Source organism: Aedes albopictus, chromosome 2, assembly GCF_035046485.1.
Source record: "Aedes albopictus strain Foshan chromosome 2, AalbF5, whole genome shotgun sequence".
NCBI lineage: Eukaryota > Metazoa > Arthropoda > Insecta > Diptera > Culicidae > Aedes > Aedes albopictus.
The window spans coordinates 428,634,861-428,654,378 of record NC_085137.1 but is presented as its reverse complement, the minus strand read 5'-3'; the positions used below and the strand labels follow the sequence as shown (position 1 = coordinate 428,654,378).

The following is a 19,518-nucleotide window of genomic DNA, read 5'->3' as shown; positions in this document are numbered from 1 at the left end:
CCAAAAAAACAGAAAATTATCATCAGTTCTACTTATGTTTGACGATTTGACTTTGATGTAAATCACAGACAGGAGCAACGGATGCGCCAGGGATTCTCATAAATTTCAGAATGCTATTGACGGTTTCCCCCCCTTATCGAACGCGACGATTTGAATCCGTCGCGGATGAAACCGTCGCCAGAGTCGTCGCAGCCAATCAGCAGGCGGGAGTCTGACGTTTCTCCGATCTCACTAACACAAACAGCAGCAGGTGGTGCTTGATTCGTTGCGATGATTCAGAAATGCCGACTAGAAGTTGGCAGCGCGTTTTGTTATGCAAGCAACATACACTATTAAGTTACCATTATAACACAACATCATCTACTATAGTATAGTAACTGTATACAGTTGACGTTCGCTCGGTACAAACGCAATGTTTTTCAATAGAAAGTCCGCTAAGTACAACAGCATTGCAGTTATCGCACTGCGATGCGATGTTTTTCGCATCTACAGTAGGCGTTCGATAACTGCAGCATGTATGAGTTCCACTTATCAAATGAAATTCTATAACTACAACAACTGACAGACGTCAAAGAATTGTCAGTTGCTGCAAAATGCAGCCAATGTACATTTGGAAAACATCGCACTGCATCACAAATGCATGTGAAAAACATCGCATCGCTGTTGACATTTCGTTTTGAAGGATAGCAGTGCGATAGTTGCAAAACTGTTACACTTTGCGGACTTCCAGTTAAAAACCATTGCAGTTAGCGTTTGCACCGAGCGAACATCTACTGTATCTACATATGAAATTGGACGAAATGTGTTCACATTGAGCTACATCATATTTTTCAAAGACAACGGCGCTGATTGAAGTTTTAAACACGTTGTGCGACTTTGACCTCTACCATTTCTAGTGCTTTGAATGGAAAAAGCACTCGCCGCTCGTCGGCAAGCTAGACAGACCAAGGGGTTCCCCAATCGTCGAATCCGAAGGTAAATTATTCAAATCGGTTACGAACTGACTCGATTCATCCGAGCCAAGGCGACAAAGAAGGCAACGATTGCCAGGAAAAGACCTAAAACAGCAGACTTCTGAGCCTCAATCGGACGAAAGCTGTCACAACAAAGTAAGCCCGGCAAATGGCTTCCCAAATTGAATCCAAACAAAGCGACATGAATAAAATAGAGGATTTATCTACACGGGCGACCGGTCCCCATAGCTATGGCAGAGAAATGGAAATTGTGTGTATTTGCATTACTCCTCGTTTTGGGCTAAATGTATTTATATTTCGTAAAAAAAGATGGGCCACTAAGCACAAGTAAGGGCAGACACGAAACAGATCAGCCCACTCGTTCGTTCCGTTTGTTCGGGAGAAAATGTCACATCGAACTTATGTATTTCTTGGAGCTCGCGCAGGGGTGGGCTGCTCAAGACAGTAGCAGCAGCCCTGATGTCTAGGGTTGCCATGGAAGCATTTTTCTATTTTCTATCATTTATGTTTTCAATTTCATAGTCATTTAACTGCTTTTATTTTTCGTTAAGATTTATTGTTAACACTCTCTCTTCTTCTGTGCTTTAATATTAATCTGCTATTATTAGTATTCTATAACTTATCAATTGTTTTTATAGATTGATTGTTAAATGGTAACCCCAGTGTCGTCAGTTCCGAGCTGATCGTGAACAGGCGTGAATAATGATAATTTATTTAATCACTTAATAAATTTGTAACTCAATCTCCGAATAATCCCAAATAGAGCTGCCCGCGTGTCTGTTTTATGTGTGTAAAATAGTGTGCGGGCGACGGTCCAATTCACTATTTTAATAATCAAATTTATGTCTGTACGCGCGGTTGTCGTTTTGTCGCTCGACGGCGCGGAACTTCCCATATGAACAGAGCACCGCCGCGCCGGGTCATTGACTGTCAACAGTTTGTGAAGTGGCCATAAATTTTGCGATGGCCTCTGGCTCCCGTCAGTGACTGTTGCGTTTCGGCGGTTGGTCGTGGGGAAGACCCGCGGCGGTAGGCCCTTGTTTTATATGGCTTTATGTAGGAAAGTGAAAATAATTTGGAGCAACTTTTTGGATGGCTGCCATGTAATGCGAGGAAGTTGTGGTTTATTTACGTTTCTAGTAGTAAACTACCCAACCAACAATTGCAAGTCACAAACAAGCAAGCTTGCTGAATTGTTGCTTAATAATGGTTATGATAGCTGAACTAAAATTATGCTCTACACATTACTTTTTAAATGATTTTTCAATTGAGAAAATAGCCAATGCTCGACTTTCCTCATCGGTATCAACAATGATAAATTAAAACATTTTCCAAAGGTTTAACAAGAAATTTATTCGACAAGCATTGATTCCTTAACAAAAGAGTTTAACAAAACATTTGTCTGCATCTTCTTAAGCTGATGAATAGATAAGCATATGCTCCTGAACAATGTGCTTTTCACTTGTCAAATAAACGTCTTCAGCCCGTCATAGTTTGACTCGGAACTTTGTTCGGACAATGGGAAAAATCATGGCTAAAACTGTTTAGACCACCAAGTTATTAAAGAACCAAAATTTTAAACGAAACACATATGATAAAATAGAATAGAATTATGTAGTTTAACATTGAGCGCCAAGAGACGTAATCAACGTAAAAATGAGGCATTTATTTATTATTATTAGTCTGTAACAAGATATCTTGTACCTTGATTATTATATTTTTTTCATCTTACGCAGCAGTTCGATTGTACGAGACGCTTGGATCGATGCATTTGACATTTCAGTGCTGTCGTGCTTACTGAACATTGTTCCCACAGTCACCTAGATAACCAAACAGCATTCAAAAATCGACGCATTTCAAGTATCCCTAAACATCCTTATGCACTATTTATTGAACATAATATCGAGATTCCATGACAAAAGCATAAATAAAATAAATTGCCTAACGGATCTTCGACTGAGCATGAGTAGATTACCTGATCAGATGCTGTGAATGCACCATGTCCAAGACCATACCGCACCACATATTGTCATACATTTTTAAAGACCGATATTTAATAATAAAAATAAAAACATATTTATATCGCAATTAGTTTGTCTGGAAACAATATCTTATAAGGACCAACACTTTTTGGCCGCATTCGATACAAGTTTTCTCACCGTGCGACAAAAATACTGACAGCGAAATCAGAATGGAACACACGTGTTTTGACCTGAACAGCTGTTGAAGTATAAGGCGTTGTTCAGTTGATTATCACGTGCTGTGCTAATTCACCACTGCTGAACACAAGTTCAGGAGTGATCATTATTGAGTCATGGGAAGATTATGTTTTACTTTGGGTGCTGCATTTCACCATCTCTAGGATGGCGCAGATAGGAAGGCATGCGGCTGGCAATCGACAGGTCCCGAGTTCTAATCCGGGTTTATGTAATTCTTATTTCATAATAGGTGTTCCCAACATGAGAGCAAATAATAACTCTCGTGAGAGTTCAACATTTTTGCATTTTATTTATTTTCAGTCATTGCTTAATAACAACTTTCTTGTACATTTGTAAAACGCTTTGAACAACAAAAAAGTTGGTGCACAACATGATGCTTTATAACTTCTCCAAATTTGTGTGAACAAAACCCGAGCATAGGTTGTACGTGAAAATAATTCAAATGTTATTCAACATAATGCTGAATTAATTCGTCATAATGGTGCCTATTAAATGAGTGATTGTTAGTTGGGTATGGAATATTGCCGTAGCATTCGTAAAGTTACTTCATTTTGATCCAACATCTGCATCATAGACAAACAGACCCACTCACACTCCTTCGTTAATTCGTTAAATTTTAGAATGTTATTTTCAAGTATTTGGTGCATTCGGTACAAATGGTGCGTACCATCTACTATCCCTTGAAGGCGACACAAGAGACTTCACAATATTATGTTTCCAGTTAAAAACCGAATTAGCGACATTTTTTCTTTGACTTCCGCTGCTTTTGTCTTGCGTTAAACACAATGTCGGAAGTATGGCGCTGTATAGAGCACCAGGTGTACAATACAGCGCCCCACTTCCGACATTGTGTTCAACGCAAGCACGCAAGACAAAAGCAGCGGAAGTCAAAGAAAAAATGTCGCTAATTCGGTTTTGAACTGGAAACATAATAACGGACGCCCAACCCAACAATCGGAAATTGGGAACCAAACTGAACTTATGTGGAGCGGCAATGTGGAACCTGTCCTCTCAAATGAGCATCAACATAAAAAACGGTATCCGGCCGTTTGACCGAATGCCGTTTGGCCGAATGTCATTTGGCCGAATGGGTGGTTTGGCCGAATGCCGTTTGGCCGAATTATGATCAAAGGAACCAGAGGAAGTTTTTGACATTCTAACTACCAATATAATCATCAAAAATATTTCCTTCTTTTAATCATAGGCTAATTTTTCTAGTTTTGACATTCAGGGATTAGTTGGCGTTGAAACTGCCAATATTTTATCAAAGATTTTTCCTTCTTTGAATTATAGGCTGTTCTTTCGAGTTCTACTGATCCGAGGAGCAGTGGCATGGCAACTTAAGTTCTTTATTCTTTTTTCGGCCAAACGGCATTCGACCAAATTGCGTTCGGCCAAATGACCCGAGACCAAAAAAAAAACATCCCATTTTACGCTCACTTTATTTGTGCCAAGCTTAATTTCCGAACCAACCCCCCCCCCCCTCTCTTAAGACCTTAAAATTCCAAATAGTACCCCCTAAATTTACACTCATAAGGCGTAAATTTGGGTTTCTAGGCATTCGGGAACAACTAACATGTGATGTAATGGAAATATGTAGTTGTTTCTCAATTTGTCGGTCTCCAGGAGACTACCATCATGCATCTTGCAATTTTAGGTGACGGGTCACGCGAGCTTCTCAAGATTCGAAAGTTCTAAGAGAGGGCGAGATTTTTTTGTCGGATTTTGCGTTTCATGAAGCACATGTATAACGATATAATGGTTCCCAAGTAGAGGCCACGGGCCATGCTATTCTTTCAAGAACCGAAATTGCGATGAGAAAGAGAAAAAGTTTTCGGATTCTGCGTCTCTAGAAGCATTTATTACAGTATAGAGGCGTTGCAGAGCTCAGTGTTACCCAAGCTAGGGCTACGGACTATGCTAATTTCGTAGGAACCGAAAATCCTAGGAGAAGATGTGAATGTTTTTCCGATTTTGATTCTCAAGAATTACTTATTGCGTTGCGTTGCGTTGCGTGGTAACGGAGTAATTCGTAGATTGCATACTGAAAGTTGTCATGTTATATCTTTAATACTTATATTCCGATTGCTTTCGGAATGCTATTTGGGAAGGAACAGCTATCCAATCAGAGGTTGAAGTAAAAAAGACATGAAAACTTCCATTGCCGGCCACGCCCATCTTCTCCGTTACGAGGATAGGAAAGGATGTGATGATATGACACCTACTTTATGAAAGGTCAGCGACTCACCGACGCCCCCATAGGTGTCAAGGAATTGGATATTTGGAATAGGTTGATTTGGGATTCACTATAAGCAAGTGATGCGGCAAGATTCAGATTGTGTAAGTGTATTTGAGTAGATTATGTAGATGTATAGGTGTGAGTGTAAGTGTATTAGTGTATTTAAACACCAACGTTGGGAGTGACATAGCTAAGAAATTTGTCACTCCATGGGCCTTTTGCTTCCGGGATGGGGCACAGGCATTTGGACCATGTGTCCTGGCTAACAAGCCTAGGCTTAAGCGCCATTGATCGCTCTCTGAAACGATAAGAAACACGTTATGTGGATGGGAAGGGATGGTAGGAAAGGAATGATATCTATTTTTCGAGGTGCCAGCGACTCACCGACGCCCTCTTAAAAAGAAAGGAGATGGGATTTTGATACGAGAATGGTCTGGAATCCAGTATGGTTAAGTTATGCGATTGGGTTATTATAAAATTAACGACTTATGCATGGTAATGGCTCGCCAAAAAAAATCTGTTCCACATCGGACGAACTCACCAAATTATCTGGTTGCACATCGTCTGGTTGCATGGTTCATGGATACCGGAATTCAATCACGCAGGCACAATATTGGCAGAACCTTTCACTTTTCATAATTAATATCCGTATTATCTTGAATCACTAAAGAGAACAACCACATCGGACGACACGAAAACGTCAACCAACATTTTAAACCCACATCATAACACACAAATCTAATTCATTAAAACTGATTTCAGGCGCCCATTTCTTCACTTTCTACCAAACGATTGCACAATGTGCAACAAAACACACGGTACAGCCACTTTTAGTACGAGGGTAGCACCCGAACTACCAGTATGTTCAAACAAATCTCGAGGAAAACAATTCTCACTATAGAAAACTAGCACAATAAGATTCGTAAGTGATTGAATTATACAAGCGGAACAATTTTCCGGGTGGCGTATTTAATACCGACCGATCTGCCAGCGGAAGAAATTTTTCTCGGGAACGCGAAGAAAAACGTGACAAGCGGTTGAGGACACAACCGTTCGCGGCGATGCCTACTACGATCTCCGATTTTGATTCTCAAGAATCACTTATTGCAATAAACTGGGGTTGTGAAGCTCAGTAGCTCTCAGGCTGAGATCGCAGGCCGCGATGATTTCTCAACAGTCATGGTTATTGAGAAATTCGCGACCCGTAATAAGTGACTAGTATATGGAATATGTGAGCCATCAGTAATCTCACGCTCCCAAGTTTATCCTATTCGAAAACAAGCGATTACGGCACCTATTTTGTTTTCATTGGTGCTCACTTCAAACAAAAAAAAAATACAAAAACAAGAAACAAAACAAACAGCGCTTCAATCCTTTGTTTTTCGTAAGATGAAAATGGGAGCCACATGCTTTTAATAAAGAAACCAATACCCTTGCATTAAGGCTCAAATAACCATCATTCAGTCATCAGAAATCATCAATTTTACAAAAGCAGTTTTCTTCCTCCAAGTCATAAAACCATCATTGAAAATTATTTCACTGTTATCCAGAGTGCAGTGATAAATTTTTATTAACATTGGTTGGGATTTCAGCGAGAAAACTGCTTTTGAGTTTTTGCTAAACGATGATGGTTTCTTTCCTCTTAATTTCAAAAGTTTGTTTCTTAATAACTGTATTGTACGGCGCGGATAAAATTGAGCTGTGTGTCACGAATACATGTTATTGGTTTATCAAATATTGAGCTCTCGAATTGCAAACATTGCGAATGTTTAGCTAATGCCAAGCACTATATTCATTGGCTCTCTGTGCCACTTCAATTCCTCTGGTCAATCATGGAGTAGCAACTACGATATGTATGGTTTTCTTTGCTTTGATAGCGCTGCTTAAAGACAGACATTCAACCTTCAGCGTTATGTAATGAGTTATGTTAAAATTAGCGTTATGAGCATTCTTGGCAAACACATGAGCATTTTATGCATCGTATTCTCATTTTCTGCATTCAAGCCTCAATTGTCAACGCCTCGACAACCACGGCGGGCTCGTGCTAATTGCGCTATTATGACGAGTAACTATCAAGCCTATGTAGGTATTTGCATTTCTCAAGCGATTTCCATCTATCTCTCAAAGGTGCAATTTCTCAGAGCTAACATGAACAAACAGAAGCGACAACAACGAATTTGACGACGATATCTGAGGTGAGGCTGATACTTATCTAGCTTAGCTCCTCCGTAAATACGACTCATTAGCATAATTAGCATAGTTTTTCCTCCCCCTTGTGAGGAGGCAGGTACTGTGGTGCCGACGCACACATAGAAAATAGAAACGACAAGCATCGATGATGATTCCAGCGTCTATCTCATTGCATCAATTTGCGCGACCCGCCCGTGATCTGTTCTACCTTTGTAACTTCCCTCGAGGGAGCTCTCGATGACAAAAAGTTGTTACAAAAGTGGCAAAACAGCGTAGGCGTACAATCGATACCTGTCGATACTAACGCTTAATCAACAACCATTTTTAACTGTTGAAATCAATTACAGTCGACGTTCGATAACGGTAACATGTTAACGTTTCACTTACCGAATGATATTAGGTAATTGCAACAACTGACAGACGTCAATGAACTGTCAGTCGCTGCAGAATGCAGCCAATGTGCATTCAGAAAACATCGCACTGCAACTAAAGTGCATGCGAAAACATCGCATCGCTATTGATATTTGATTCTGACGGAAAGCGGTGCGATAGCTGCAAAATTGTTGCACTTAGCGGACTTGCACTTAAAAAGCATTGCAGCTAAACCGTTCCAATAATTGTTAGGTCCAACGCACGGATTTGGAGAAAAAATAATTTTCGGTAGTCAAAAACTACGAATTTTCAACTGAATTGAGAATACCAAAAAACGACCCGTGTAAAAAAAAATCTGGTGTAATGCGATGTTTTAACATACTTTTTTGTTGCATTCAATAGCAACTAACGCCTTTCTGATATCTGTCAGTTGTTGCAGTTATCTGAAAGTATTACAGTAAACACACAGTACGAACAAAACCTGTAAATTTATGACGAACTGAATGTAACAAATTGACCTCCATCCTGTTCGATAGAAATTTATGTGTGATCTTAAAATTACACTGCTGATTGCTGAGAGAAAAGTGTTAATTAAGCACCGACTTTTCAGAGAAACTTAAAAAAATCATTTTACGAGAATCTAACTCAGATCTTCCGAGTGAGAGTTCACGCCTAACCCCTATAGGCTGTCTCACCAAGCTGAAGAGAAGGCAATCAAAGATAAACATGTTCCACCATAAAGGAACAAACTGTTGTACCGCTTCGGCCACAGAGAGCGAGAGAGCAGTCTCCGCAGCGAGGCAGACGACTGAGCGTAGCTGTCCTCGTTTATGTTAGTGCATGTAAATTTCAAGCGAATATGTCTCAAAAAATGTAAACAGTACGCATGATTGGCTGATTACTGAGCGGACAGTATCATCTCTCGGTAAATGGCTGTAATTTTGTAGCTTCTGCTATAATTTTCAGTCGATGCTTAACTTACGTGCTGTTTAATTTTCATGATTTCTTTCTGTGCAGTAATACAGTAGACGTTCGATAACTGCAACATGCTTACGTTTCACTTATTGAAAGAAACTCGATAGCTAACAGGCATCAAAGAAGAACTATTATTTACCACAGAATGTGCATTTGAAAAACATCGCACGGCAAAAAAAAAGTGCATTTAATTACCAAACCTCAAATAACTCGAATAACGAAACCCAACGATTTTCTGTGTTTTCTATGAGCGTATCTAATACGTTGCTTATCAATAGCATCAGCCAACCTTTACTGCACGGAGAAATCAAACTACCTATTTTTTGGGTCGATTTTACTCAAAGCTGAGTATATCGAATAAACTTGTTACCCAAAATTAGGTTGTTTTCTCTCTTTTCCTCACCGATGTTGACAAAAACAAACAGAGATGCACCTACCCAACGGGGGTCCTTGAGCCCAATAAGCCAATTTTGGGTAAATGCAGGTTTACTCAAATTTGGGTTGAATGAGGGGGGGTCGTGGGTTGAATTTACCTACTCTTAAGTAAATGTTTTTGCTGGAGGTGAAGGTAATTTACCTAGTGTGAGTTTAATCGATTTACTCAAATTTGGCTTATTGGGCCGAACTATGGGATTGCGTCAAAAGAACTCAATTTTGGGTAGTTTGGCGGTTCCGTGTGGTGTATCCAATCATTCTAAGTACCCTGCACTCTCTAGCAAAAAAAGCAACAAAAACACCCTGAACCTGAACTCCGATACAAACACAGTAATTACCCACCCCCCCTAAGCCCACCTGGCCAAGCCAATCTCATTAATCGCGCGTGCCTGCCTGCTTTGTTTTTGTTTTGCAGAAAATCCTCGCCAAAGCCATCTACGATAACATCGCCGAGAGCACCGACGAGCTGGCCTTCCGCAAGGGCGACATTCTGACCGTCATCGAAACGGACACCAGCGACCTCAAGGGATGGTGGCTGTGCCAGCTGCGGGGACGACAGGTAGGCCGCCCGTAAAATTATCTTTCCAGCTATGTACCTCTAGTTGTATACTTTTGTTTTGTGTTTTGTTTCAAACATGCGACCCACGTGACCATGAAATCGTGCGGAAGAAGGGATGACAAGGGTAAATCGAGATTACAAATTTCGAAACTTCCGAAGCCTTTCAGAAATCTCGAATTGGATACAGTATGCGATCGATAAGTGTAATATGAAGGTGTTAACTGACATGACAGACGTCAATAACTTGTCAGTTGATGTCATAAACGTAGAGTAGACGTTCGATAACTGCAACACGTTTACGTTTCATTTATCGAATGAAATTCGATAACTGCTTCAACGGACAAACGTCAAAGTACTGTCAGTTGCTGCAAAATGCAGCCAAATTTGGAAAACATTGCATTGAAACAAAAAAAAACATGCGAAAATATCGCACATTATCGCAGTTAATGCGTTTGCACTGAGCAAACCTCTACTGTATCACAAAACTGTTGCAAGTACAGTAGACGTTCGCTCGGTGCAAACTTCAAAGCTTTTTAACTGCAAGTCCGATAAGTGCAACAATTTTGCAGTTATCGCACCACTATCCGTCAAACTGAAATGTCAACAGTCATGCGATGTTTTTCGCATGCAGTTTTGTTGTAGTGCGATGTTTTCCGAGTGCATATTGGTTGCATTCTGCAGCAACTGACAGTTTTTTGATGTCTGTCAGTTGCTGCAGTTATCGGATTTCATTCGGCAAGTGAAACGTAAACATGTTGCACTTATCGAACGTCTACTGTATTGGATTTTCATATGGAAAGTTAAGGTGTTTGCACTTATCAAAGTTCTACTCTTACCTGTACACGATTACCACAGCAACACGATTGCTTTGTTTTCCATCCCGCAAAACACTCATTTTTCTCTCGCGTTGCTTCTTTGCTTTGTTTTGACGGCTCCGACGACGGACGATGGATTCTCGAGAAAGATGACGAAGTGGAAAGTGCTGTTGTTCCCGAGTGAATAATTTATGGCTGTTTAGGTTTGGGATTGCTGTCGGCAAAGATCACATTGCTAGAGGATTGATAACTTCAGTTCCTGAATGCACTTGATGAAGGTATCAGTATCAGGTATCAGTAGGTCGGCTCTAGAGGCACGTTCTCCTCCATTCGGGAAATTTGTGCCATCGCCATGAACACGAGCCTATTCATCATTTACCTGACGGAGAAGGGAAGGAAAAAGGATAGGACATGGGAAAGGACAGGTAAGGGAATAGGATCGTCATACTCGCAAAAGCGTACCACAATGGGTTCACATAGCGTCCTGAAAAGGACACTGTAATAACGCATAAGCGTACCACAATGGGTTCAAACAGCGCCCTGAGAAGGGCACTGTAATAACGCATGAAGCTTAAAGAGAGCCTATAGCTCTTTACCACAGCGGGTCAAGAACAACAGAACGTCCTGAAGATTCAGGTTTCTGAAGTCAGTTTCACTTAATAAGTGTTTCCCGAGTATTCGGTAACGCAATTGCGCAAAAACTGGACAGTTACATAGGGTATCGCGCTACTTGGGCGGTGGTTTTCTTCGTCTGTTATTTTCGTCTGTTTTCCACTGTAACTCGGTCAATTTTGAACCGATTGACTTGAAATTTTGTACACGGGTAGATACTATACCTATCTCACCGCATTCCAAGAATTGTGTCAATTGGTTCAAGATTGACTGAGTTATAGTGGAAAACAGACGAATATAGAAGCCACCGCCCAAGTAGCGCGATTCCCTATTAAATGATACGAAGTTCCATAATCGGATTCACAGCTATCACAGGCAAATGAATCAGCTTGCTGAATATTCGCCATGTGATAACTGAGTCGGCAGTGGCCAGTCAATGCTTTGACCAGCATGCTGCAATTCTGCTTTGACAGATTTGTTAGATACTTTGCCACCCCTAGAGATGGCTCAGTACAATACAATTTTGTTTGACGACATGACTCCAAACTATTCCAGTATTGTTTGTGCTGAGTGGCAGCCCAGGTGTCAATCTGAAGCTTTGCCCAACACTTGGATACCGGAATAGCTGGCTCAGGGCCAATGAAGTCATGTGATGCTCCAGTGCGAGCTAACTCATCAGCCAATTCATTTCCAGCGATGGAAGAATGGCCAGGTACCCATACAAGGTGAACAGCGTTTGCTGAATTCAGCTCCTCGATTTGAGTTCGACAAGCGATAACTATCTTCGACCTGGAGTTGGCCGAAGCAAGTGCTTTAATAGCAGCCTGGCTATCTGAACAGAAGTATATTACTTTGCCCATTACGTGCTGCTGAAGTGCTGATTGCACTCCGCACATAAGAGCAAAGATTTTGGCCTGAAAAACGGTGCAGTGTCTACCAAGTGAATAAGACTGATACAGCCTTAGCTCACGAGAGTAAACACCAGCACCTGCTCGACCTTCGAGAAGGGAGCCATCAGTGTAACATACGATGCCGTCTGAAATACTTCTCTCCAGATAACCAGATGTCCACTCTTCCCGGGAAGGGAATTTCGTGGAAAATGTCCTATATGGAAAATTACAAGCAATTGTAAGATCACTTGGAGCAAGGACAACTTTGTCCCAATTCACCAAAAGTGGAAACAACGAGGTGTGTGTTGAACTGCGGTTCACAGGAGTTTCCTCTAGTAAACCGAGTACCCATAGACGGTAAGTGCAAGAAAGTGCTTCTTGTTTGAGATGAATGTGTAGTGGGGCAACGTCAAAGAGAACTTCGAGCGCTGCCGTAGGCGTTGAAGAGAACGCTCCAGACATCGCCATTAGGCACATCCTTTGGAGATGGCCTAATTTTGATTGGACCGTTCTCACTTCGCCCTTTTGCCACCACACAAGACATCCATAAGCCAATATTGGACGAACAACAGTTGTGTAAATCCATTTGATATACTTGGGTTTAAGACCCCAAGTTGTACCAAAGGTTCGCCGGCATTGCCCGAAGGCCATACAAGCTTTCTTGATTCTGAACTCAATGTGAGGTGTCCAGGAAAGCTTGGAATCAAGAATGACTCCAACGTACTTTACCTGTTCAGTCACATTGATTTCAGAATCAAAGAGACGTAAAGATCGAACACCATTACGGTTTCGTGAAAAGAACAATAGATATTTTACTCGGATTTACCGAAAGGCCATATTGGCGACACCAACCCTCAACTACCTGAAGAGCGTTTTGCATCAGGTCGAAAAGGGTGCTGATGCACATACCGACTAACAATGTTAGGTAGTCGTCGGCAAAACCATAAGTAGGAAAACCGCTATTATTGAGTTGCCTCAATAGCGTATCTGCTACGAGATTCCACAAAAGAGGTGATAAGACTCCCCCTTGGGGGCATCCACAAACACTCAATTTCCTAATCGCCGCTTGACGCAATGTCGAGAAGAGATGTCGGTTTTTGAGCATTTGGTGAATCCAATTGGAAATCATTGGAGATATACCGTGACCCCGTGCGGCTTCCAATATGGCATCGAAAGGCACGTTGTCAAAGGCACCCTCGATATCTAAGAAAACACCCAAGCAGGATTGCTTTTGAGCGAATGCCTTCTCGATATCGTAAACAACTTTGTGTAAAAGAGTCACAGTGGACTTACCAGATGTTGGTTCACATGAAGAGGCACGTTGGCCAGATGAACATCACGGATGTGATGATCCACAATGCGTTCTAAGCATTTCAGAAGAAAAGAGGTCAAACTGATAGGTCTGAAGCTCTTTGCTTCTTCATACGACGCGCGACCCACTTTCGGAATAAACTTCACAGTAATATCCCGCCAGGATTTGGGAATATACCCTGTAGCAAAACTGCAAACAAGTAGTTGTTTCAAAGTATGTTTGAAATGATCAAATCCCTTCTGAAGCAAAATAGGATAAATCCCATCTGCCCCAGGAGATTTGAAAGGAGCAAAGCTATTAAGTGCCCATTCAATCGATTCTAAAGTTATGATACTCCGAGCCGAAGCTAAAGAATCATAACTACAAGAAAAGACATCAGGTTCATCCGAAGATGTAATATCCACACATCCGGGGAAGTGTGTGCTGAATAAACATTCCAAAACTTCCTCATCAGAGGAAGTGAAATCACCATTTGGCAAACGAAGTTCGTTCACTTGAAAATCCTTAGATTTTGCAAGGATTTTGTTCAATCGACTGGCTTCACTCAGACTGGAAACATTTGTACAAAGGTTTTTCCAGCCGGATCGTTCAGCAGACCGAAGAGCTTTCTGGTAGGCCTTGCGAGCCGACCTGAAAGCCTCCGATCCAGCCGAACGTCGTCTGTTCCAACTCTTTCTACATTGTTTCCTGAGCTTCGCCAGATCGGAGTTCCACCAAGGGGTTCCTCTTGTGGTCTTCACAGACCGCAGAGGGCAGGCTTCTTCAAAAGCTTCCATGATGAAGGCCGTTGTAGTATCAACGGCATCATCTAAATCACTTGGAGTGTCAATTGATGGTGAGTATCCATGAAATTTGGCTGCAACCAAATCGGTAAAGAGATCCCAGTTGGTTGACCGGGGATTCCTGAAACGCAAAGTTTGCGAAGTAACATTCACATGTTCAAACAAGATGTAGCGATGGTCAGATAAAGATTCTTCATCTGACACATGCCAATTGGTCAGCTCATGACTAATTCTGCTAGAGCAAAGCGTTATGTCTAACACTTCCTCTCTACCAGATACCAAGAAGGTTGGGCGGTTGCCTATGTTAAGTAATCCAAGATCTGTACTACTTAAGTATTCCATCAAACTGGAGCCTCTCAAATTGATGTCTGAGCTGCCCCAGATTATATGGTGAGCATTAGCATCACTACCAACAATTAGCGGAAGGCCTTTTGAAGTGCAGTATGCAATGACTTGCTTGAAAGCATCCGTAGGGGATGGTTCATCATGCGGTAAATAAACCGAACAATAAACGTATTTCCTGTTGAGGTTTTCAACAGATACATCGATTGTGATAGCACATACATCTCTGGTAGTTAGTTCAGAGATGAGTGAAGCAACGATTGCGTTGTTGACAAGCACACATGCTCGAGGCATGACACGTGAGTTTGCCATTTCATTTTTACTGAAAGTAGCAAACACCGGATTCACAAGGTTTCCTAGATAGAAATTCCCCTTACGAAAGTAAGGTTCTTGGACTAACGCCACTTGGGCTGTACCATTTTGCATAAGTCTACAAAGATTGATCGTTGCTGTTCTTTTGTGCTGAAGATTGATCTGAGCTATCCTAACCTTAGCCACTACCCAAACTAGGCAAGATTGAACTCTTAACAATCACAGCACAAAAAAGAACAGCAACAATAAAGCCAGATCGGTATCGATTTGAGTGCGCCAAAGGCGAGGATGCACAGATTACACTGTGTAAAACGCATAATGCGAAACCATATAGGTGAAAATTTAAACTAATTAATAACATCTTCATAATCCCGCCCTTATTCAGCCTCAAGTATGAGATTGAAGAAGGGCAGCTGATTGTCTCGGAGAAACACAAGGTCGACCGCGCTATTGCTCCGGTTAGCACAGTAAGGGCAAATACTGTGGAGGGTGCCCTGGTACTCCACAGGCTCCGTTTGCGATTAGGTTTTTATAAGACCCCCCTAACCATTCATTCCTAGGCACGGTAAGCGTAAAGCCGCATAACACCATGAATTAGGGGTCACCTGATTAGTGGATTCCTACCACTGGAACAGGCGGTCCGTAGTGCTATTCTTAGCCAGTTGAACTAACCGCTACCGACACTACACAGCTATCTAGGCTGATCGGGAAAAGAAGTTAATATTAATGATCAACTTCATACGGGCCCGAAAAGCCACTTGATGAAGACTGATTTCGTGCTAAAACCGACTTTACAAAATTATCACGAGGCAGCAAAAGTGCTTTGACGAAACATCGCATCGGGGTTGACAAATCGTTTGACAGAAATTCTACAGATAGCATTTGCACTTATTGAACGCTTCCTGTATGTGACACCTGGATGACAGCAGAGTTGCCAGTCTGCCTCTCCGTGCGTTATCTTGGATGCCGGCCGGCTTGCAACCCAAAACACGCGGTTACATCATATGATGATGTAGAAACTTAATTCACCCTAGTGTCGCTAGCTACACGACCCAACTCAGCTCTCACTATTCGTAAGCTTGTCTCATAAAAATTGTTTGTTCTAGCAGGCTCAACGTAAGCGTTTGTCTTGTCTTACATCACCACCGCACCGGGAGGGAGTGACAGGAACAACACGTTGTGAATGTTTTATGCAATGGTAGGCGCTTTCCTATACGAATGCGTCTAATTTATCTCCGTGTTTCCACACTGCCGAATGTAGTGAGAACACTTGCGAACTGATGGGAGCGCCGGAATGTTCCGGGAAGGTTCGGCACGGCATGTAACCTGATGTTGATGATGGGTGAACGGAGATGGAAGACCTTTTCCAACTATGAATTATTCACGACGATTAATATGAGCCATTTAGCTACCGTCAAATAAATTTCGACTTCGTATAATGAGATGGAAGCCCGTATCGCAGTTAAGTGGTTGTTTGTTTGAGGTTGGGACAAAAATTTGAACTCCATGTTTTTGTTTTCTACGAACACGAAGAAAGTAAAGTCGATGATGTAGTGATCAGCCCACGGACCAGCCATTTCTTTCGGAATCACCAGGGAAATCACAGAAAACACACAGATTCAACTTCGGAACATTTAATCACTTCGAAAGTAACCAACAAACTGAATTTTCAAATTTTTCATTTGCGTCAACTCGCCTGCTACGATCATCAAAACATGAATTTCTCTTTTTTTTTTCTTTCTAAGGTTCTATACACTATTCTCTAAACCCTTCAAGTTCCCTACATTCTTCTCTACTCCTACACTTCATGAAAACACGTGGTACAAAATCATATCTCTGAACTTCTCCGGTTTCCGAGATTCCCTCATTGGTCTACGCTTGGTCTCCTGGTTGGTGTGCATTTCTTCAGAACGGATTTCATCTTGTTCGTCTTCTTCGTTATTTTCTGAAATTAAAATTTATTTATGTTATTTGAGAAAATAGTTTCTTAAAAAAATGGTTTGGTTTTTTTTGTTTCTATACCGTTGCTGTAGCGAACGTTATCTCGAGCGGCGATTGCCGGGTCTTCCGGAATCCTAGAGTCGCGCTTGATATCCCGGACGTTCCTCGTCATTTGTACCCCACTATCGTTGCGAATGACAACTTTAGCGCCTTCTCTAGCCAGTACTGTATACGACTCCTTTGAAAAAGTAGGATCAGTTTTGTTGCGTTGAAAGATGGCCACAACAACTTTGTCTCCGACAGCGGTATCAGCGTCTTTGGCTTCTCTATGTTCGTCTGCATAATGTTTGCTGATAAGCTTTGCTACTGCATCGTTTTCTCGTACTTCTTCACCGTCAACACCCGTTGCTGATTCCCAGAGACAGGGGAAAGTACCTCTGTACTTCCACCCAACCAGCAATTCAAACGGAGTGATGGCCAATCGGGAATGCTGTTTCAACGTGTTGTGTGAATGAACGTAGATCTCCAACGCATTTCTCCAGCTCTTTCCATCCTTCTTTGCTCCTGCCATTGCCTTGATGATTCCCTGGTTTTGTCACTCTACTAGCCCATTCGTTTGTGGACATAACGGAATTGATTTGCGAATCCTTACACCTTTCGATTCCCAGCATTCTATAAACTCATTTCCTTGGAAAGGAGGGCCGTTATCGCTTTGGATAATTAACGGGAGTCCCCACGTCCCAAAAATCTTGAATAGTGTTGCGTTTGTACTCTTCGCGTCAGTACACTTCAGTTCCACCACATGCAGATATCTTGAAAACGTGTCTACAACCACAAGAAAATGGCCTGTACCACAACCCAGTATAGACAAGAAGTCTATTTGCAGTATTTCCCACGGACCATCTGGAAGTAGACGGCTTGACAAAGGAACTGGTGGATTTCTTCTTGAAATCAACAAACAGGTTTCGCACTTTTTCACGAATTCAGCAGCTTCTTTGCTCATGTTGGGCCACCAAAAATACTCCCTCATAATCCTTTTCGTGGCGCCGCACCCAATGTGCCCTTGGTATGCAATATCCAATGCTCTGTTTCGAAGGCTCTTCGGAAGGATTATTCTATCACCTTTGAAGATTATCGCCGCGCCACCGGAAAAATATCTAGAGTAAAAAATAAGTGCGAACTGAACACCATTTATTACACGAAAAGGCTTATCCAGAAACCTAGCATCTTGGACAGCAGAAAACTGAGCAGTATGCCGAGTTGCATTTCATTTGACCGAGGATGCAGTTGACTATAACAAATCTTCAAGCAAATATCCCTACGCCACCTGTCGAGAGCGGAATAGAGGTAATCACGTTCAAATGTATGCGTGCCTTTTTTGAAGGTGTAGTTGTGAAACTGCGAGGAAAATATTTACCCGTTTTACCCAAATCGATTGGGTAATATTTGCATATGCAATCTGAGTAGCCTTTTAATCGGCGTGCACTTTTGTGTGAGGAAAAATTTGCGCTAGTGTTCGTGTGTTGAAATATCACTTATCTCTATAATCATGCTGATGATGATCGCGGATGTGTATGTGTTTGTTAAACAACGTAAGGCACCACGGAATGCACCACTAACACCAAAAACAAGCTAACGGTCACCAAGCAACCGTTACTCCTTGTCTCCTCTGAAAAATGAGCAAGCAATTTGTTTCATTTTTTTTACTTGTGAAAATTTTGCAACGATGAATATTGATATTATTGAAACAACATTGTTTAAAATGAGTTTAGTAATGCCCTTTTTTCTTTTAGAATATGGGTGAAAAAGAAGAAAATAATATGAGTTATTTTTTTTTCTTTCTCTTTGCCAAATTGCAACACATATCCGGTGCTTTCGTTCTTCCAACGACTATCAATTTGAGGTTAGTTTTTTTTTGAAGAACATTCGCACCCACTGCTCAGGTAAACCTAACTGTTGCTAAGTGAATCATTACCTTTTTCTGGTACGAAACAAAGAATTATAAAATTTCATGAAAACTCAGTTCCAAACCTGTTTGGAGTCGCCATGAAATGGGACCACCTTTCCGGTTCCTCTATACGGATGGTGAAGCTTCTACCGAAGGAACAACTTTAATTTTGTTGACTCCTTAATTCTTGTGGCATAATTTTCGAAAAATTTTGATCACTTCAATAGCCACACAACTCATATTAGCAGAAGCGAAAGGGTTTAATTCGTGTTTAATGTCAATCGTTTCATAAAAACTCACGGTTTGCCTGTTCCCTTGGGAGCGGTTGCGCCAATGTAGTGATCAGCCCACGGACCAGCCATTTCTTTCGGAATCACCAGGGAAATCACAGAAAACACACAGATTCAACTTCGGAACATTTAATCACTTCGAAAGTAACCAACAAACTGAATTTTCAAATTTTTCATTTTCGTCAACTCGCCTGCTACGATCATCAAAACATGAATTTCTCTTTTTTTTTTCTTTCTAAGGTTCTATACACTATTCTCTAAACCCTTCAAGTTCCCTACAGATGAAACAGGTCGTCGTTATTGCGCTATAG

At 41.5% G+C, this 19,518-nt stretch overlaps 1 protein-coding gene across 2 annotated transcripts in view; it reads left to right on the top strand.

Moving 5' to 3' along the window:
• Window positions 1-19,518, top strand: part of LOC134288525 (breast cancer anti-estrogen resistance protein 1-like) — a 276,480-nt gene that overhangs the window by 184,207 nt on the left and 72,755 nt on the right. For both annotated transcript variants that reach the window (XM_062853621.1, XM_062853622.1), the window contains exon 2: window positions 9,820-9,963. In XM_062853621.1, the coding sequence (XP_062709605.1) occupies window positions 9,820-9,963 (144 nt within the window). The remainder of the gene's footprint in view (window positions 1-9,819; window positions 9,964-19,518) is intronic.